The sequence below is a fragment of the Cherax quadricarinatus genome, chromosome 38 (assembly GCF_038502225.1).
Source record: "Cherax quadricarinatus isolate ZL_2023a chromosome 38, ASM3850222v1, whole genome shotgun sequence".
NCBI classification, from domain to species: domain Eukaryota; kingdom Metazoa; phylum Arthropoda; class Malacostraca; order Decapoda; family Parastacidae; genus Cherax; species Cherax quadricarinatus.
Genome location: NC_091329.1, coordinates 29,639,777 through 29,662,292, shown reverse-complemented (window position 1 = coordinate 29,662,292; position 22,516 = coordinate 29,639,777). Strand labels below are relative to the sequence as shown.

Here is a 22,516-nt window from a genome sequence, read left to right as displayed (position 1 = left end):
ATGAGATACAAATCTTTTGGAAAAAAATTAACTGAAATTAGAGAAAATATTATGGCTCAGGAATGAATTAATTCATGTTCCATTGTTTCTTAAGAGAAAATAGGTTCCAAATAATGAACAATTAACTTACAATGAATTTACTGGATTGCATTAATACTGCAAGTTAGGGGACTACTGTAAGGATCAGAACAAAATTTAGAAATAGTATACTGTCTACAAAAATATGAGCCTAAGTCTGAAACAAAACTAATTATAGTGACAATGTTTCATGATAATGGATTAGTACTTACTAGAAACACTTGCATTTAAAGGGATAATTATACAGGAAAATGCAATCCCTATTCTTCCCAGAATATTGATCTCTACCTTGTATACAAGACAAACTATACATGAAGAAGTATAATGTTATGGAGTTTTTGCCAAAAATATAATGGCTGAGTGTTTAGCTGATGTAAGGTTTGACATAAAAATCATAAATAATGTGGCATAAATAATATGAAAAGAATACTAATACTCCTTGAAAAGCTATGACTTTTTATTACATTATAAACTTTGTAAGTAAAATACATTACAAAGAAGTCTTAATTTCACTTATGACTAGCATTTCTTCCTCCTGTTGTGAGGAACTTCCTTTTTCCACATCAAGTCGTCCTCTGTTTACCACTGGGTTTTGAGCATACATGTAGGTTGCATATATCACAAGGGCAATGGCTGCTGCTGTCCACCAGTCAATAGGAATGCCAAATATGATCTGTTACAAAATAAATAATGTTCAAATTATATGCTACATTGGCTACATGTATGAATTTGCTGCATATAAAATTAAATTTTCGTAATTTTTAAGTTCCTTCGAGGGATTTATATTAAAATTTCTATTTTGAAATTATTGTGAAATTAATGTTCTGGCATTTTATTTACACACACACACACACACACACACACACACACACAGTAGTCCCTCGTTTTTCGTAAACATCAAAAGTCGTAATTTTCCCAAAATCGTAAGTTTTTTCCGTCAAAACATTGACTCGTGAATTGTAGTTTGACTCACAAATAGTCGTTCATCCCGGACGAGTAAGCACAGCCCCAAGTGGCCTCATACTCCATTCCCAGCCAGTGTGCCACTGTTTATCAATGAGTGACCATCACCTCATGCGTTCATAGGATACATTTCATAATATTCCATTCATTTTAGTGCTTGCAAGTGCTAAATAAGCCACCATGGCTCCAAAGAAAGCTCCTAGAATTCAAGAAAAACATCATCGAACAATATGAAAGTGGTGTATGTGTGGCAGAGTTGGCCAGGATGTATAAGAAACCCCATACAACCATCGCTTCCATCGTCGGCAAGAAAAAGGAAATCAAGGAAGCTGCTGTTGTAAAGGGGGTAAATATGCTCACAAAAATGAGACCTCAAGTACTTGAAGATATTGAGAAGTTATTGTTGGTGTGGATCACCGAGATAGTCTTATGCAGTCGATTATTTGTGAAAAGGCAAGGCAGTTGCATGAGGATCTCGTAAAGAAATTGCCTGCAACGAGTACTGATATTTGTGATTTTAAGGCCAGCAAAGGCTGGTGTGAGAGATTTAAAAAAACGTAGTGGCATTCACAGTGTGATAAGGCGTGGTGAGGCTGCCAGTTCTGACAAAAATGCAGCTAAAAAATTCATAAGTGAATTCAAGGAGTACATAGAGGCTGAAGGATTTGTCCCCTAACAAGTGTTCAATTGTGACGAAACAGGCCTCTTTTGGAAAAAAATGCAGAAGAGGACCTACATTACTCAGGAGGAAAAGGCACTCCCAGGACACAAGCCTATGAAAGACAGGCTAACTCTCATGTTTTGTAGTAATGCTAGTGGGGATTTCAAAGTGAAGCCTTTACTAGTGTACCATTCTGAAAATCCCAGTGTGTTCAAGAAAAACAATGTCGTGAAGAGTAAATTGTGTGTGTTTTGGAAAACTAATAATAAGGCAGGGGTCACGAGGGACATTTCCTCGAGTGGTTCAGTGAAGTGTTTGGCCCCAGTGTGAAGAAATACCTCCTGGAAAATAAGGAGGAACTCAAGTGCCTCCTGCTAATGGACAATGCACCTGCTCATCCTCCAAACTTGGATGACCTAATTGTGGAGGAGTTTGGCTTCATCACAGTGAAGTTTTTGCCCCCTAATACCACTCCTCTCCACCAGCCCATAGACCAGCAGATCATTTCAAACTTTAAAAAACTCTACACCAAAGCAATGTTTCCAAGGTGCTTTAATGTGACCTCAAACACTCAATTGACCCTAGAAGAGTTTTGGAAAGATAACTTCAGCATCCTGATTGCATAAGCCTTAAAGGTTAGGCTTGGGAAGGAGTGACTTCCGGGACTTTGAACTCTGCTTGGAGAAATTTGTGGCCAGATTGTGTCCAGAAGAGGGATTTTGAAGGGTATGGGGCTGATCCGGAGGACCCTATGCCAGTTGTGGAATCTACTGTAGTACTGGGGAATTCCATGGGGTTGGATGTGAGTGGCGAGGATGTGGAAGAGTTGGTGGAGGACCACAATGAAGAGCTAACCACTGAAGAGCTGCAAGACCTTCAACTGCAACAGCAACAGACCGCAGCTCAGCATGTTGCTTCAGAGGAGAAGGGAGAGAGATGGAAGAAGGTGCCTTCTTCAGAAATTAAGGAGATTTGTGCAATGTGGGGTAAGATGGAAAGATTTATGAAGAAACATCACCCTGACAAAGCTGTTGCAAGCCATGTCGGCAACATGTACATTGACAAAGTCTTGTCCCATTTTAGGGAAATTTTAAAGAGATGCCAGAAACAGAGCTCTCTGGACAAGTATTTAGTGCCACAGGTGTGCAGTGACTTTCAAGCTGGTCCTAGAGGCATTAAAAAACAAAGAAGGGAAGTAACCCCAGAAAAGCACTTGGTACCTGAAGTCTTTAGGGAAGGCGATTCTCCTTCCAAACAGTAATTAATCCAACCTCTCCCATCCTCCAGTCTTCCATACACTAAGAAGAAATGCCAATAAAGGTGTTATGCTGTTAATGTTTCATTTTACATGTCTCACTGTTTTCTGTGTATGTACATATATATATTTCATGTAAAAAAATTATTTTGTTTTAATGCTTCTGGATGTCTGGCACGGATTAATTGTATTTACACTATTTCTTATGGGGAAAATGGTTTCGCAAATCGTCAATTTCGATAAGTCACACTCTCTGGAACTGATTAATTACGAAAAATGAGGGATCACTGAATATATATTTATATATTAACGCATTGGCTGATTCCCACCAAGGCAGGGAGGCCCGAAAAAGAAAACTTTCATCATTCACTCAATTATTGTCTTGCCAGAGGGGTGCTTTACACTACAGTTATAAAACTGCAACAGTAATACCCCTCCTTCATAGTGCAGACACTGTACTTCCCATCTCCAGGACTCAAGTCTGGCCTGCTGGTTCCCCTTTGCTCACATCCTAAAAGCATGTCAAGTATTAACCCTTTGACTGTCGCAACCCCCAATCCTGAGGTGTCTCCTGGTGTCGCAAAATTTAAAAAAACAAAAAAAAATATTTTTTCTTATGAAATGATAGAGAATCTTTTCCCGATTGTAAAGACACCAAAAAAACGAAATTTGATGGAAAACTGACGGAATTACGCTCTCGCGAAGTTAGCGACCTCGGCGATATTTACAAATCAGCCATTTTGCCCACTTTGAGCCCTATTTTCGGCTAATTCCATTATTCCAGTCAACCAAACTCATAGCTATTTCTTCAGAACTCCATTTTCTCCATCGATTGAGTACAAGAAACTGCCCATTTACCGATTTCAACTACCCAATAACATGGTCAGAAATTTGCAATTTGGCCAATTTCACGAAAATTAAAAAATATGACAATTTCAAAATAAAGACCAGAATGAACAATGCAGACATTCCTGGCTCTAAAATAACATTTTCTTTGTTCATCAGTCATGTCTTCAGGCCCCTGTGATAGTACTCTTGCTTTTTATTTTGAAATTTTATTCAAACAAAAAATAGAAGATTTACTGTTATCAAATACACTCACGCATGCTTGCTGGAAGTCCAAGCCCCTCGCACACAAAACCTCCTGTGCCCCCTCCCTCCAACCTTTCCTCAGCCAACCCCTACCCCGCCTTCCCTCCACTACAGATTTATACACTCTCGAAGTCATTCTTTTACGTTCCATTCTCTCTACACGTCTGAATCACCTCAGCAACCCCTCCTCAGCCCTCTGGATAACAGTTTTGGTAATCCTGCACCTCCTCCTAATTTCCAAACTGTGAATTCTCTGCATTATATTCACACTGCCCTCAGACATGACATCTCCACTGCCTTCAGACTTCTCCTTGTTGCAACATTCACCACCCATGCTTCACACCCATATAAGTGTTGATATAACTATACTCTCACACATTCCCCTCTTTGCTTCCACAGACAAAGTGTTCTTTGTCTCCACAGACTCCTAAGTGCACCACTGACCCTTTTTTCCTCATCAGTTCTATGATTCACCTCATCCTTCATAGACCCATCTGCTGACACGTCCACTCCTAAATATCTGAATACATTCACCTCCTCCATACTCTCTCCCTCCAATCAGATATCCAATCTTTCATCATCTAATCTTTTTGTTATCCTCATCACCTTACTCTTTTCTACATTCACTTTTAATTTTCTTCTTTTACATACCCTACCAAATTTATCCACCAACCTCTGCAACTTCTCTTCAGAATCTCCCAAAAGCACAGTGTCATCAGCAAAAAGCAACTGTGACAACTCCCACTTTGTGTTAGATTTCAACCCCACACCTCTTGCCAAGACCCTTACATTCACTTCTCTTACAACCCCATCTATAAATTTATTGAACAACCACGGTGACATCACACATCCTTGTCTAAGGCCTACTTTTACTGGGAAATAATCTCCCTCTCTCTTACATACTGTAACCTGAGCCTCGCTATCCTCATAAAAACTCTTCACTGCTTTCAGTAACCTACCTCCTATTCCATACACCTGCAACATCTGCCACATAGTCCCCCCTATCCATCCTGTCACATGCCTTTTCCAAATCCATAAATGCCACAAAAAACTCTTTATCCTTATATAAATACTGTTCACCTATATATGTTTCACTGTAAACACGTGGTCTACACACCCCCTACCTTTCCTAAAGCCTCCTTGTTCATCTGCTATCCTGATCTCCATCTTAATCTTTGACTAATTACTCTACCATACACTTTACCAGGTATACTCCACAGACTTATTCCCCTATAATTTTTGCACTCTCTTTTGTCCCCTTTGCCTTTATACAAAGGAAATATGCATGCTCTTTGCCAATCATTAGGTACCTTACCTTCTTCCATACTTTTATTAAAAAATAGCACAAACCACTCCAAAACTATATCCTCATCTGCTTTTAACATTTCTATCTTTATCCCATCAATCCCAGCTGCCTTACCCCCTTTCATTCTACCCACTGCCTCACGAACTTCCGCCACACTCGCAACTGGCTCTTCCTCACTCCTAAAATATGTTATTCCTCCTTGCCCTATACACAAAATCTTCATCAACATTTAACAATTCCTCAAAATATTCCCTTCATATTCCTGATACCTCTAACTCTCCATTTAATAACTTTCATCTCCTATTTTTAACTGTCAAATCCATTTGTTCCCTAGGCTTCCTAAACTTATTAATCTCAATCCAAAACTTTTTCTTATTTTCAACAAAATTTGTTGATAATATCTCACCCACTTTATCATTTGCTCTCTTTTTACATTGCTTCACCACTCTCTTAACCTCACTTTTTCTCTCCATATACTCTTTCCAACTTGCATCACTTCTGCTTTGTAAAAACCTCTCATGTGCTTACTCTTTCTCCTTTACTACTATCTTTACATAATCATTCCACTAATCACTCTTCTTCCCTCCTGCACCCACTCTCCTGTAACCACAAACTTCTGCTGAACACTCTAACACTACACTCTTAAACGTACTCCATACATCTTCAACCCCATTACTTCTATCCTCCAACAGTTGTATATATCTTACCCTAACTGCCTCATCTTTTAGTTTATAAACCTTCACCTCTCTGTTACTTGTTGCTTCTATTTTCCTTGTATCCCATCTACCTTTTACTCTCACTGTGGCCCCACTATAAACATATACATCCTGAAGTCTATTCAACAGTCTTTTATCTTTATTTTTTTTTTTTATTATCACACTGGCCGATTCCCACCTAGGCAGGGTGGCCCGAAAAAGAAAAACTTTCACCATCATTCACTCCATCACTGTCTTGCCAGAAGGGTGCTTTACACTACAGTTTTTAAACTGCAACATTAACACCCCTCCTTCAAAGTGCAGGCACTGTACTTCCCATCTCCAGGACTCAAGTCCGGCCTGCCGGTTTTCCTGAACCCCTTCATGAATGTTACTTTGCTCACACTCCAACAGCACGTCAAGTATTATAAACCATTCGTCTCCATTCACTCCTATCAAACACGCTCACGCACGCCTGCTGGAAGTCCAAGTCCCTTGCACACAAAACCTCCTTTACCCCCTCCCTCCAACCTTTCCTAGGCCGACCCCTACCCCGCCTTCCTTCCACTACAGACTGATACACTCTTGAAGTCATTCTGTTTCGCTCCATTCTCTCTACATGTCCAAACCACCTCAACAACCCTTCCTCAGCCCTCTGGACAACAGTTTTGGTAATCCCGCACCTCCTAACTTCCAAACTAGCAATTCTCTGCATTATATTCACACCACACATTGCCCTCAGACATGACATCTCCACTGCCTCCAGCCTTCTCCTCGCTGCAACATTCATCACCCATGCTTCACACCCATATAAGAGTGTTGGTAAAACTATACTCTCATACATTTCCCTCTTTGCCTCCAAGGACAAAGTTCTTTGTCTCCACAGACTCCTAAGTGCAGTACTCACCCTTTTCCCCTCATCAATTCTATGATTCACCTCATCTTTCATAGACCCATCCGCCAACACGTCCACTCCCAAATATCTGAATACATTCACCTCCTCCATACTCTCTCCCTCCAATCTGATATCCAATCTTTCATCACCTAATATTTTTGTTATCCTCATAACCTTACTCTTTCCTGTATTCACTTTTAATTTTCTTCTTTTGCACACCCTACCAAATTCATCCACCAATCTCTGCAACTTCTCTTCAGAATCTCCCAAGAGCACAGTGTCATCAGCAAAGAGCAACTGTGACAACTCCCACTTTATGTGTGATTCCTTATCTTTTAACTCCATGCCTCTTGTCAAGACCCTCGCATTTACTTCTCTTACAACCCCATCTATAAATATATTAAACAACCACGGTGACATCACACATCCCTGTCTAAGGCCTACTTTTACTGGGAAATAATTTCCCTCTTTCCTATGTACTCTAACTTGAGCCTCACTATCCTCGTAAAAACTCTTCACTGCTTTCAATAACCTACCTCCTACACCATACACCTGCAACATCTGCCACTTTGCCTCCCTATCCACCCTGTCATATGCCTTTTCCAAATCCATAAATGCCACAAAGCCCTCTTTACCCTTATCTAAATACTGTTCACTTATGTTTCACTGTAAACACCTGGTCCACACACCCCCTACCTTTCCTAAAGCCTCCTTGTTCATCTGCTATCCTATTCTCAGTCTTACTTTTAATTCTTTCAATAATAACTCTACCATACACTTTACCAGGTATACTCAACAGACTTATCCCCCTATAATTTTTGCACTCTCTTTTGTCCCCTTTGCCTTTATACAAAGGAACTATGCATGCTCTCTGCCAATCCCTAGGTACCTTACCCTCTTCCATACATTTATTAAATAATTGCACCAACCACTCCAAAACTATATCCCCACCTGCTTTTAACATTTCTATCTTTATCCCATCAATCCCGGCTGCCTTACCCCCTTTCATTTTACCTACTGCCTCACGAACTTCCCCCACACTCACAACTGGCTCTTCTTCACTCCTACAAGATGTTATTCCTCCTTGCCCTATACATGAAATCACAGCTTCCCTATCTTCAGCAACATTTAACAATTCCTCAAAATATTCCCTCCATCTTCCCAATACCTCTAACTCTCCATTTAATAACTCTCCTCTCCTATTTTTAACTGACAAATCCATTTGTTCTCTAGGCTTCCTTAACTTGTTAATCTCACTCCAAAACCCTACCTGCTTTTAACATTTCTATCTTTATCCCTATAGGTAGTAGGTTGGTAGACAGCAACCACCCAGGGAAGTACTACCGTCCTGCCAGATGACTGTGAAACAAAAACCTGTAACTGTTTTGCATGATGGTAGGATTGCTGGTTTTCTTTTTCTGTCTCATAAACACGCTAGATAACAGGGATATCTTGCTACTCCTACTTACACTTTGGTCACACTTCACAGACACGCACATGCATATATATATATATATACATACATCTAGGTTTTTCTCCTTATTCTAAATAGCTCTTGTTCTTTTTTATTTCTTCTATTGTCCATGGGGAAGTGGAAAAGAATCTTTCCTCCGTAAGCCATGCGTGTCGTATGAGGCGACTAAAATGCCGGGAGCAATGGGCTAGTAACCCCTTCTCCTGTATACATTTACTAAAAAAGAGAAGAAGAAAAACTTTATAAAACTGGGTTGTTTAAATGTGCGTGGATGTAGTGCGGATGACAAGAAACAGATGATTGCTGATGTTATGAATGAAAAGAAGTTGGATGTCCTGGCTCTAAGCGAAACAAAGCTGAAGGGGGTAGGAGAGTTTCAGTGGGGGGAAATAAATGGGATTAAATCTGGAGTATCTGAGAGAGTTAGAGCAAAGGAAGGGGTAGCAGTAATGTTAAATGATCAGTTATGGAAGGAGAAAAGAGAATATGAATGTGTAAATTCGAGAATTATGTGGATTAAAGTAAAGGTTGGATGCGAGAAGTGGGTCATAATAAGCGTGTATGCACCTGGAGAAGAGAGGAATGCAGAGGAGAGAGAGAGATTTTGGGAAATGTTAAGTGAATGTATAGGAGCCTTTGAACCAAGTGAGAGAGTAATTGTGGTAGGGGACCTGAATGCTAAAGTAGGAGAAACTTTTAGAGAGGGTGTGGTAGGTAAGTTTGGGGTGCCAGGTGTAAATGATAATGGGAGCCCTTTGATTGAACTTTGTATAGAAAGGGGTTTAGTTATAGGTAATACATATTTTAAGAAAAAGAGGGTAAATAAGTATACACGATATGATGTAGGGCGAAATGACAGTAGTTTGTTGGATTATGTATTAGTAGATAAAAGACTGTTGAGTAGACTTCAGGATGTACATGTTTATCGAGGGGCCACAGATATATCAGATCACTTTCTAGTTGTAGCTACACTGAGAGTAAAAGGTAGATGGGATACAAGGAGAATAGAAGCATCAGGGAAGAGAGAGGTGAAGGTTTATAAACTAAAAGAGGAGGCAGTTAGGGTAAGATATAAACAGCTATTGGAGGATAGATGGGCTAATGAGAGCATAGGCAATGGGGTCGAAGAGGAATGGGGTAGGTTTAAAAATGTAGTGTTAGAGTGTTCAGCAGAAGTTTGTGGTTACAGGAAAGTGGGTGCAGGAGGGAAGAGGAGCGATTGGTGGAATGATGATGTAAAGAGAGTAGTAAGGGAGAAAAAGTTAGCATATGAGAAGTTTTTACAAAGTACAAGTGATGCAAGGAGGGAAGAGTATATGGAGAAAAAGAGAGAGGTTAAGAGAGTGGTGAAGCAATGTAAAAAGAGAGCAAATGAGAGAGTGGGTGAGCTGTTATCAACAAATTTTGTTGAAAATAAGAAAAAGTTTTGGAGTGAGATTAACAAGTTAAGGAAGCCTAGAGAACAAATGGATTTGTCAGTTAAAAATAGGAGAGGAGAGTTATTAAATGGAGAGTTAGAGGTATTGGGAAGATGGAGGGAATATTTTGAGGAATTGTTAAATGTTGATGAAGATAGGGAAGCTGTGATTTCGTGTATAGGGCAAGGAGGAATAACATCTTGTAGGAGTGAGGAAGAGCCAGTTGTGAGTGTGGGGGAAGTTCGTGAGGCAGTAGGTAAAATGAAAGGGGGTAAGGCAGCCGGGATTGATGGGATAAAGATAGAAATGTTAAAAGCAGGTGGGGATATAGTTTTGGAGTGGTTGGTGCAATTATTTAATAAATGTATGGAAGAGGGTAAGGTACCTAGGGATTGGCAGAGAGCATGCATAGTTCCTTTGTATAAAGGCAAAGGGGATAAAAGAGAGTGCAAAAATTATAGGGGGATAAGTCTGTTGAGTGTACCTGGTAAAGTGTATGGTAGAGTTATAATTGAAAGAATTAAGAGTAAGACGGAGAATAGGATAGCAGATGAACAAGGAGGCTTTAGGAAAGGTAGGGGGTGTGTGGACCAGGTGTTTACAGTGAAACATATAAGTGAACAGTATTTAGATAAGGCTAAAGAGGTCTTTGTGGCATTTATGGATTTGGAAAAGGCGTATGACAGGGTGGATAGGGGGGCAATGTGGCAGATGTTGCAAGTGTATGGTGTAGGAGGTAGGTTACTGAAAGCAGTGAAGAGTTTTTACGAGGATAGTGAGGCTCAAGTTAGAGTATGTAGAAAAGAGGGAAATTTTTTCCCAGTAAAAGTAGGCCTTAGACAAGGATGTGTGATGTCACCGTGGTTGTTTAATATATTTATAGATGGGGTTGTAAGAGAAGTAAATGCGAGGGTCTTGGCAAGAGGCATGGAGTTAAAAGATAAAGAATCACACACAGGGTGGGAGTTGTCACAACTGCTCTTTGCTGATGACACTGTGCTCTTGGGAGATTCTGAAGAGAAGCTGCAGAGATTGGTGGATGAATTTGGTAGGGTGTGCAAAAGAAGAAAATTAAAGGTGAATACAGGAAAGAGTAAGGTTATGAGGATAACAAAAAGATTAGGTGATGAAAGATTGAATATCAGATTGGAGGGAGAGAGTATGGAGGAGGTGAACGTATTCAGATATTTGGGAGTGGACGTGTCAGCGGATGGGTCTATGAAAGATGAGGTGAATCATAGAATTGATGAGGGAAAAAGAGTGAGTGGTGCACTTAGGAGTCTGTGGAGACAGAGAACTTTGTCCTTGGAGGCAAAGAGGGGAATGTATGAGAGTATAGTTTTACCAACGCTCTTATATGGGTGTGAAGCATGGGTGATGAATGTTGCAGCGAGGAGAAGGCTGGAGGCAGTGGAGATGTCATGTCTGAGGGCAATGTGTGGTGTGAATATAATGCAGAGAATTCGTAGTTTGGAAGTTAGGAGGAGGTGCGGGATTACCAAAACTGTTGTCCAGAGGTCTGAGGAAGGGTTGTTGAGGTGGTTCGGACATGTAGAGAGAATGGAGCGAAACAGAATAACTTCAAGAGTGTATCAGTCTGTAGTGGAAGGAAGGCGGGGTAGGGGTCGGCCTAGGAAGGGTTGGAGGGAGGGGGTAAAGGAGGTTTTGTGTGCGAGGGGCTTGGACTTCCAGCAGGCATGCGTGAGCGTGTTTGATAGGAGTGAATGGAGACAAATGGTTTTTAATACTTGACGTGCTGTTGGAGTGTGAGCAAAGTAACATTTATGAAGGGATTCAGGGAAACCGGCAGGCCGGACTTGAGTCCTGGAGATGGGAAGTACAGTGCCTGCACTCTGAAGGAGGGGTGTTAATGTTGCAGTTTAAAAACTGTAGTGTAAAGCACCCTTCTGGCAAGACAGTGATGGAGTGAATGATGGTGAAAGTTTTTCTTTTTCGGGCCACCCTGCCTTGGTGGGAATCGGCCAGTGTGATAATAAATAATAAAAATAATAAATCTTTATCCCATCAATCCCGGCTGCCTTACCCCCTTTCATTTTACCTACTGCCTCACGAACTTCCCCCACACTCACAACTGGCTCTTCTTCACTCCTACAAGATGTTATTCCTCCTTGCCCTATACATGAAATCACAGCTTCCCTATCTTCAGCAACATTTAACAATTCCTCAAAATATTCCCTCCATCTTCCCAATACCTCTAACTCTCCATTTAATAACTCTCCTCTCCTATTTTTAACTGACAAATCCATTTGTTCTCTAGGCTTCCTTAACTTGTTAATCTCACTCCAAAACTTTTTCTTATTTTCAACAAAATTTGTTGATAACATCTCACCCACTCTCTCATTTGCTCACTTTTTACATTGCTTCACCACACTCTTAACCTCTCTCTTTTTCTCCATATACTCTTCCCTCCTTGCATCACTTCTACTTTGTAAAAACTTCTCATATGCTAACTTTTTCTCCCTTACTACTCTCTTTACATCATCATTCCACCAATCGCTCCTCTTCCCTCCCGCACCCACTTTTCTGTAACCACAAACTTCTGCTGAACACTCTAACACTACATTTTTAAACCTACCCCATACCTCTTCGACCCCATTGCCTATGCTCTCATTAGCCCATCTATCCTCCAATAGCTGTTTATATCTTTCCCTAACTGCCTCCTTTTTTAGTTTATAAACCTTCACCTCTCTCTTCCCTGATGCTTCTATTCTCCTTTTATCCCATCTACCTTTTACTCTCAGTGTAGCTACAACTAAAAAGTGATCTGATATATCTGTGGCCCCTCCATAAACATGTACATCCTGAAGTCTACTCAACAGTCTTTTATCTACCAATACATAATCCAACAAACTACTGTCATTTCGCCCTACATCATATCTTGTATACTTATTTATCCTCTTTTTCTTAAAATATGTATTACCTATAACTAAACCCCTTTCTATACAAAGTTCAATCAAAGGGCTCCCATTATCATTTACACCTGGCACCCCAAACTTACCTATCACACCCTCTCTAAAAGTTTCTCCTACTTTAGCATTCAGGTCCCCTACCACAATTACTCTCTCACTTGGTTCAAAGGCTCCTATACATTCACTTAACATCTCCCAAAATCTCTCTCTCCTCTGCATTCCTCTCTTCTCCAGGTGCATACACGTTTATTATGACCCACTTCTCGCATCCAACCTTCACTTTAATCCACATAATTCTTGCATTTGCACATTCATATTCTCTTTTCTCCTTCCATAACTGATCATTCAACATTACTGCTACCCCTTCCTTTGCTCTAACTCTCTCAGATACTCCAGATTTAATCCCATTTATTTCCCCCCACCGAAACTCCCCTACCCCCTTCAGCTTTGTTTCGCTTAGGGCCAGGATATCCAACTTCTTTTCATTCATAACATCAGCAATCATCTGTTTCTTGTCATCTGCACTACATCCACGCACATTCAAGCATCCCAGTTTTATAAAGTTTTTCTTCTTCTCTTTTTTAGTAAATGTCTACAGGAGAAGGGGTTACTAGCCCATTGCTCCCGGCATTTTAGTCGCCTCATACGACACGCATGGCTTACGACGGAAAGATTCATTTCCACTTCCCCATGGACAATAGAAGAAATAAAGAAGAACAAGAGCTATGTAGAAAAAGGAGAAAAACCTAGATGTATGTATATATATATATATGCATGTGCATGTCTGTGAAGTGTGACCAAAGTGTAAGTTGGAGTAGCAAGATATCCCTGTTATCTAGCGTGTTTATGAGACAGAAAAAGACACCAGCAATCCTACCGTCATGCAAAACAGTTACAGGTTTCTGTTTCACAGTCATCTGGCAGGACAGTAGTACTTCCCTGGGTGGTTGCTGTCTACCAACCTACTACCCTATCTACCAATACGTATTCCAACAAACTACTGTCATTACGGCCTACATCATATCTTGTATACTTATTTATCCACTTTTTCTTAAAATATGTATTACCTATAATTAAACCCATTTCTATACAAAGTTCAATCAAAGAGCCCCCATTATCATTTACACCTGGCACCCCAAACTTATCTACCACACCCTCTCTAAATGTTTCTTTTTCTTTAGCATTTAGGTCCCCTACCACAATTACTCTCTCAATTGGTTCAAAGGTTCCTATAACATCTCCCAAAATTTCTCTCTCTCTCCTCTACACTCCTCTCTTCAGTGGAAGCTGAAGTTTGCATGGGATGAGATGAGGTGGAAGTTGAAGTTTGCACGGGATGAGATGAGAGGGAAGTTGAAGTTTGTATGGGATGAGATGAGGGGGAAGTTGAAGTTTGTATGGGATGAGATGAGGGGGAAGTTGAAGTTTGCATGGGATGAGATAAGAGGGAAGTTGAAGTTTGTATGGGATGAGATGAGGGGGAAGTTGAAGTTTGTATGGGATGAGATGAGGGGGAAGTTGAAGTTTGTATGGGATGAGATGAGGGGGAAGTTGAAGTTTGTATGGGATGAGATGAGGGGGAAGTTGAAGTTTGCACGGGATGAGATGGCAAATTTAATGTTATGGTAATGCAATTCAGTACTCTCAAAAAAGAGAGGAGATCTGTGATAATTCCCCATCTGCTTCAACAAAGATACAGATAAACTGATAAAAAACACAAAGCAATTATGATGAGAATTAAAGATAAAATATTTTTTAAAGCAATTCCTTTGATTTTCATTCCAATTTAAAGTTGTTAAATGTATCCACTTGAGGAAGATGACATCTTCACTGAAATTTTTTGATATTTTATTACTACACAAGACATTACCACTGTTATTTTTTTACTATCATTCTTTTGGTACTTTAATTGTGAATTTTATTTTGTCAATTTAAATCTAGTTATAATCTTGATCTTGTCAACAACCTATACCAGACTCTAGTGCAATTGCAAGTACCATTTCAATTTGTATTTTTATATTATAAGTTTATATTATAATTCCTACCATCTGTAGATTTAACTTTGCTTACCATTACTTAATTTTAGTCCCTTATATATTTTCTCCTTTATTTTAGCTTTATATAACTATCCTAGTTTATATATTCACAATTGTTAAAATAATCAAGGTGCTATTCTTAGGTGCTAAAGTAGAATAAGTTCACAATTTTGCCATTATATTCCAAAGCTCATTTATTTGATTACCACTTTATTGTTCACCACAACCTATATTAGTCCCTTTTATAATATAATTTTATACTATAATTCTAACTTTAAAAAATTACCTTTATAGTACTACCTACTACCATATTCCCAAGCTCCACTATTTGATCATCACTTTATTTGTATTAGTCCCTTAGCTCACTATTTTACATTTGTTAAATAATCTAGGTGCTATTTTTTTAGCTTAAGACTATTTACTTTGTTTTATACTTAATTCAAACTATAGATTCACTACAAATCTTATGATTACAAGCATTGATCCTGATACCAACCTCTTATCTAATGACTTAAATGAATCAAACAGTTACTGTAATTACTACACTGCAGAGCAATCAAAGGCACTTCTCAGTGCCAACAACAACATAACTATCTTTAACTACAATATCAGATCTTTAAGCAAGCATTACGATGACCTCATAGCATTACTAAATTCCTTACATGCCAATATGTCCATCATTACACTAACTGAAACCTGGCTAAAGCCTGATAGTACAGATGTCTATTCCATTCCTGGATACACAGCCATACACAACTGTAGGCCAGACCAACAAGGGGGTGGCACAGCCATATACTACTCAGACCAACTACAATGTATCACTAATACTTGCACAAGGGATGAACATGGGGAATATATAATAGCTAAATTCAAATCCAAGTACCTACAAAAACCTCTCACAACAACTACTTTCCTCATAACAACTCTTGGTAAACTACCCCAAGACACTACTAAAGTCACCTTCAGACTTCACAATGAGGCAGCCATTAATAACTTCACAACAGCAATAGCAAACATCGATTGGCACACTGAGCTAGAAACCTATACAGATATTGACGAATGTATTAATAATTTTCTAAAAAAGACCCAATACCTCTATAACAAGCACTGCCCTAAAAAAACTAAACAGATGACAGCAAAGAGACTGAACAGTCCCTGGCTAACACCCAGCATTCTCAAATCCATAAATACAAAACACCAATATGAAAAACAGTACAGAATGGGTCACATAACCAGAGACCAAACAAAACGTTACTCGTCAATCCTAACCAGCCTGATAAGAAGGGCAAAAAAATTGTATTATGAGAACAGATTATCCAACTTACGAGGTGATATAAAAAAGACCTGGAAAACCCTATCAGAAATTCTGGGAACAAAAAAGATATCACGAAATAGCGAAATAAAATTAGCAAAATCAGATGAACCCCAACTCCCACCAACAGAAACAGCAAACAGACTCAATGATTTCTTCTCCACTATAGGACAAAACCTTGCCAATAAAATCCCAAGCTCAGATACCCCACCAAATGACTACCTCACCGCCAACTACCCGAACACTCTGTTCCTAGCTCCGACTAACCCATATGAAGTCTTCCTTATTATCAACGCACTAAAAAACAAGGCAGGAGATTTAAATACCTTACCACCCTTTATATACAAAAAAGTGTCACAAGTGCTATCACCAATCATTGCTACACTCTTTAACAAATCCATTGAATCCTCCACCTTCCCTACAGTACTCAAAATAGCAAGGGTCACCCCGATCCACAAAGGAGGAGACCAAACAGAGTTGAATAACTATAGGCCAATATCCAACTTACACCCTCTCTCAAAAATCTTTGAAAAATTAATTCATAAACGAATCTACTCCTACCTTATCTCCCAAAACATACTCAACCCCTGCCAATTTGGATTCAGGCCTAATAAAAATACTAATGATGCTATTATACACATGCTAGAACATATATACACTGCAATAGAGAAAAAAGAAGTCCCACTGGGGATCTTCATTGACTTACGTAAAGCTTTTGATACAGTTGACCATGACTTGCTCCACGTAAAATTGTCACACTATGGTATAAGAGGGCACTCCCTCAACTACCTCAAGTCATACCTCAGCAACAGAAGCCAATATGTGTACGCAAATGGGGCAAACTCTTCTGCGCAACCAATTACAGTTGGTGTCCCACAGGGAAGTGTCCTTGGCCCTCTTCTCTTTCTCCTATACATAAATGACCTTCCAAATGCTTCGCAATTACTCAAACCCACACTATTTGCAGATGACACTACATACGTATTCTCTCACCCGAGCCCAGTCACGCTAGCCAATACTGTAAATACCGAATTACAGAAAATATCTACCTGGATGAGGACTAACAAACTTACACTAAACATTGACAAAACCTACTTCATTCAGTTTGGTAACAGAGCTACAGATGTCCCTCTTAACATAATGATAAACGGATCACCTATCACAAAACTAACAGAGGGAAAATTCTTAGGAATCCACCTTGATAATAGACTCAAATTTCATACACATATACAACACATCTCTAAGAAAATTTCCAAGACTGTAGGCATACTATCGAAGATACGGTACTATGTTCCACAGTCAGCCCTCCTGGCCCTATATCACTCTCTTATTTACCCCTATCTCACCTATGGAATTTGTGCATGGGGCTCAACAACAATTAACCATCTCAGACCACTAATTACTCAACAAAAGGCTGCAGTTAGAATGATAACAAATTCTCACTACAGGCAGCACACTCCACCAATATTCAATACACTAAACCTACTCACCATACAAAACATCCATACTTATTACTGCACCTATTACATACATAGAACACTTAACTCTGATATTAACCCTCCCCTCAAACATCTCCTTGCCAACCTCAACAGAACACATGACCATAACACAAGGCACAGATCACTCTTTGATGTTCCTCGTGTCCATCTCACACTATGCAAAAACTCAATGCACATAAAAGGCCCTAAAATCTGGAATTCATTACCTGTAAATATAAAAGAAACACTACCTGATTATAAATTCAAGTCTCTTCTCAAAGATCACTTACTCACCCAAAACCAAATAAATACTGAATAACTGAACCTTATAAATTGTATATCTTAAATGTTTCTCACAATTATATCATATAAATGTTAAACCTAAAACCGAATCTAACTTTATTATTTTTTAAATACACTACCTAACAGAATCACTACCTAACTGAATGCAACAATATGACCTGTCTTTGTAATACTCACTTGTGCTTTATAGTAATCTGTTTACATTAATGTTTTATCACTGATTTCATCATTGCTTAGTTAATCTTAAGTTAATTTTAAGCCAGCCCGTAATGCTATGCATAGTATAAGTGGCTTTGGCATACTGCTCTTACCTGTATTTTTTTTGTACCTCTGTATGTGTGCACAAATTGAAATAAATAAATAAATAAATAAATAAACACTCTCATTGAAATTGTTCAGATACTGATAGAAAATCATTATTAGTCAGATTGTTGAACTGCCAATCATTATGCATATAAGTCACCTCATAATCCAAGAAGGATGAACACAAATGATCTTTAATTAATGAGGAATGAGACCAGACTGAGAAGTGAGAAGGTCCAGCATAACTCCAAATTCAGTATTAACAATAGAGGCTGTGTAGCTACCAAACCTTATATCTTATACTTGTGCAGATTATTCCTATTACACAGGTATTTGTTCAATACTAATGACTGGTTTTATAAAACTAATTTATATTTTTAAAGTTGGCATGAAAACAGGTAACACTAACGTGATGTTGAATATGCTGTACACAAGGTACAATATGTTAACAAAAAGCCATCCACTAGTGTCACAGCAACCTCTGTGTGTGTGTACTCAATTGTGGTTGCAGGAGTAGAGTCACAGCACCTGGCCCCACCTCTTTGTTGGTTGCTACTAGGTCCCACTCTCCCCCTGCTCCATGAGGTTTATCATACCTCTTCTTATAGTTATGTATGGTACCTGCCTCCACTACCTCACTTTCCAGACTATTCCACTCCCCGACAACTCTATGACTGAAGAAATACTTCCTAACATCTCTGTGGCTCACCTGAGCTTTTAACTTCCAACTCTGACCCCTTGTTGCTGTGTCCCATCTCTGGAACATCTAGTCTCTGTCCACCTTTTCAATTCCTCTCAGAATTTTATATGTCATTATCATATCCCCCCTATCTCTCCTCTCCTCCAGTGTCGTCAGGTTGATTTCCCTTAACCTCTCCTCATAGGACATGCCCCTTAGCTCTGGGACTAGTCTTGTTGCAAACTTTTGCATGATCTCTAGTTTCCTTATGTGCTTGGCTAGGTGTGGGTTCCAAACTGGAGCTGCATACCCCAATATAGGCCTAACGTACACGGTGTACAGGTTCCTGAACAATTCCTTATTAAGATATCTGAATGTTGTTCTTAGGTTTGCTAGGTGCCCGTATGCTGCATCAGTTATTTGGTTGATGTGCACCTCAGGAGATGTGCCTGGTGTTATACTCACCCCAAGATCCTCTTCCTTAAATGAGGTTTGTAGTCACTGGCCCCCTAGACCGTACTCTGTTTGCGGTCTTCTTTGCCCTTCCCCAATCTTCATGACTTTGCACTTGGTGGGGTTCAACTCCAGGAGCCAGTTGCTGGACCAAGCCTGCAGCCTGTCCAGATCCCTTTGTAGTTCTGCTTGGTCCTTGTCCGACTGAATTCTTCTCATCAACTTCATGTCATATGCAAACAGGGACACTTCTGAGTCTATTCCTTCTGTCATGTCATTTACAAATACAGTGGTACCCTGAGTTTCGTACAGCTCCCAACTCTAACAATTATGTAAGTCTATTACTGTAAGTCCTTTTGTAAGTGTATTTTTGGGGGTCTGAAACGGACTAATCTAATTTACATTATTCCTTATAGTGACAAATTCGTTTGGTAACAGCACTCGAAGAGCCTTCTGGAATGAATTATAGCCGAAACTTGGGGTACCACTGTACTAGAAACAGCACCGGTTCTAGGACTGACCCCTGTGGAACTCCACTCATCACAGGTGCCCACTCTGACACCTTGCCACGTACCATAACTCGCTGTTGTCTTCCTGACGGGTATTCCCTAGTCCAATGCAGTGCCTTCTCTGTTATCCCTGCCTGGTCCTCCAGCTTTTGCACTAATCTCTTGTGTGGAACTGTTTCAAACACCTTCTTACAGTTCAAGAAAATGCAATCTACCCACCCCTCTCTCTTGTCTTACTGCTGTCACCCTGTCATAGAACTCCAGTAGGTTTGTGACACAGGAGTGTATGTGTGAATGTATGTGTGTGTGTACTCAATTGTAGTTGCAGGGTTCAAGTCATAGCTCCTGGCCCCACCTCTTCACTGATTGCTACTAGGTCCTTTCTCTCCCTGCTCAATGAGCTACATCAAACCTTGTCTTAAAACTATGTATGATTCCTGCCTCCACTACATCACTTGCCAGACTATTCCATTTCTGACAACTCTGTGACTGAAGAAATGCTTTGTAATATCCTTTTGACTCAGCCGAGTCTAAATTTCCAATTGTGACACCTTGTTTTTGTGTCCTATCTCTGGTACATCCTGTCTCTGTCCACCTTGTCAATTCCTTGCTGTATTTTTTTTTTGTGTGTGTGTGTACTCACCTAACTGTGGTTGCAGGGGTCGATACTCAGCTCCTGGCCCCGCCTCTTCACTGATCGCTACTAGGTCTTCTCTCTCTCTCTCTCTCTGCTCCCTGAGCTTTGTCATACCTTGTCTTAAAACTATGTATGGTTCCTGCCTCCACTACATCACTGTGGTGTGTGTGTGTGTGTGTGTGTGTGTGTGTGTGTGTGTGTGTGTGTGTGTGTGTGTGTGTGTGTGTGTGTGTGTGTATGTGCATGTGTGTGTGTGTGCATGTGTGTGTGTGTGCATGTGTGTGTGTGTGTGTGTGTGTGTGTGTGTGTGTGTGTGTGTGTGTGTGTGTGTGTGTGTGTGTGTGTGTGTGTGTGTGTGTGTGTGTGCATGCACGTGTGTGTGTGTGTGTGCATGCACGTGTGTGTGTGTGTGTGTGCATGCACATGTGTGTGTGTGTGTGCATGCATGTGTATGTGTGGGTGTACATGCACATGTGTGTGTGTGTGTGTGTGCATGTGCGTGTGTGTGCATACACATGCGCTTGCTTGTGTGTGTGAGGTGTTGTTTATAACCACTGACACTGCTAGTTATTAAAGTATTCCCAGTGCTCACAAAGTGAACTAACACCTGTCTACTAACACCTGTCTACTGACACCTGCCTACTAACACCTGTCTCCTAACACCTATCTACTAACTCCTGTCTACTCTTGCCTGTAATTTTAAAAGTTCATTATATGGAAGTTAGTTATAAGAAGGGCTTAGAGTAAATATTAGAGTGGAACTTACCCATGATAAAACTGCTGTGAACATCAGTTCAAGAGCAGAAGCAAATGTTTTGAGGATAGAGTTCAAACTTCTGAGGAAAAAGCTGGTTACAATGCCAACTGCAGCATTGTTGAGAATGATGGCAATAACAGACAGCTGCCACACCTGTCAATATAAACACAGTACAATTACAGCAATGGCAGACACCTGTCATGGTAAATGCAGTACAATGATAGCAATAAGAACATAAGAATGGAGGAACACTGCAGAAGGCCTACTGGCTCATACAAGGCAGGTCCTTATCAAAACGACCTCTACCCAAAGCAACCCAAGAATTTACTCCCGTACCCAATGACACCAATCAAACCCAGCCCCTCCCACTCATATATTTGTCCACTCTCTTTTTAACCCTTAAACGGTCCAAACGTATATATACGTTCACTTGCGTAGCGCCCCAAATTTTTTGAGGAAAAAAGAAATCTTTTCTTTTAAAAGGAAAAAAGAGCATATGGTACCCAGGCATCCCCAATTATTTTAATATGGAACACAGTGAGTGCACACACCCATTCTCTCATGTCTAGGTGACTCTGGCTTATTGTGGCAATGTTGAATGAATGACAAAGAAAACGTATATATACGTTTGGGGCGCTACGCGCGTGAACGTATATATATGTTTGGACCGTTTAAGGGTTAAAGCTACCCAAGGTCCTAGCCTCGATCATCCGACTGGGAAGATTGTTCCATGCATCCACAACTCTGTTAGAAAACCAGTACTTACATATGTCCTTTCTAAATCTAAATTTATCCAACTTAAATCCATTATTTCTGGTTCTTACCTGGTTCGACACCCTCAGTACTTTATTAATATCTCCTTTGTTTATGAGCGTCATCCACTTATACACTTCATTTACCATGACAGATACCTGTCATGGTAAATGCAGTACAATGATAGCAATGACAGACACCTGTCATGGTAAATGCAGTACAGTGGTACCTTGACTTATGAGTTTAATTCATTCCGTGAGTGAGCTCGTAACTCAATTTGCTCAAAAATCAAATAAATTTTCCTCGCTGAAATTAACTGAAATGCCATTAATCCATTCCAGCGGAATTCCTGGCTCTTGGGAGGCAGGAGAAAATACAGGTACCATCCGACTTACGACCGAGGTTGGTTTCAATTAACCGGTCGTAAGTCAAAATGGACACAAGTCAAACCTTAGAATATTGCCGATACTGGTTATTAGTAGTAGCTGTAGTTATACATGTGGTGGAAAAGTCAGCTAGTATATAAGAA

The 22,516-nt window shown here is 39.9% G+C and overlaps 1 protein-coding gene across 4 annotated transcripts in view; it reads right to left on the bottom strand.

The window, feature by feature from the left end:
• Window positions 1-521: 521 nt before the first annotated feature.
• Window positions 522-22,516, bottom strand: part of senju (UDP-galactose transporter senju) — a 344,839-nt gene continuing 322,844 nt past the window's right edge. For 3 of the 4 annotated variants that reach the window (XM_070092211.1, XM_070092210.1, XM_070092213.1), the window contains 2 exons: window positions 21,244-21,387; window positions 522-751 (listed from right to left, as the gene is read on the bottom strand). In XM_070092211.1, the coding sequence (XP_069948312.1) occupies window positions 569-751; window positions 21,244-21,387 (327 nt within the window). In that variant the 3' untranslated portion in view covers window positions 522-568. The remainder of the gene's footprint in view (window positions 752-21,243; window positions 21,388-22,516) is intronic. The other variant, XM_070092212.1, reaches the window with a different exon arrangement.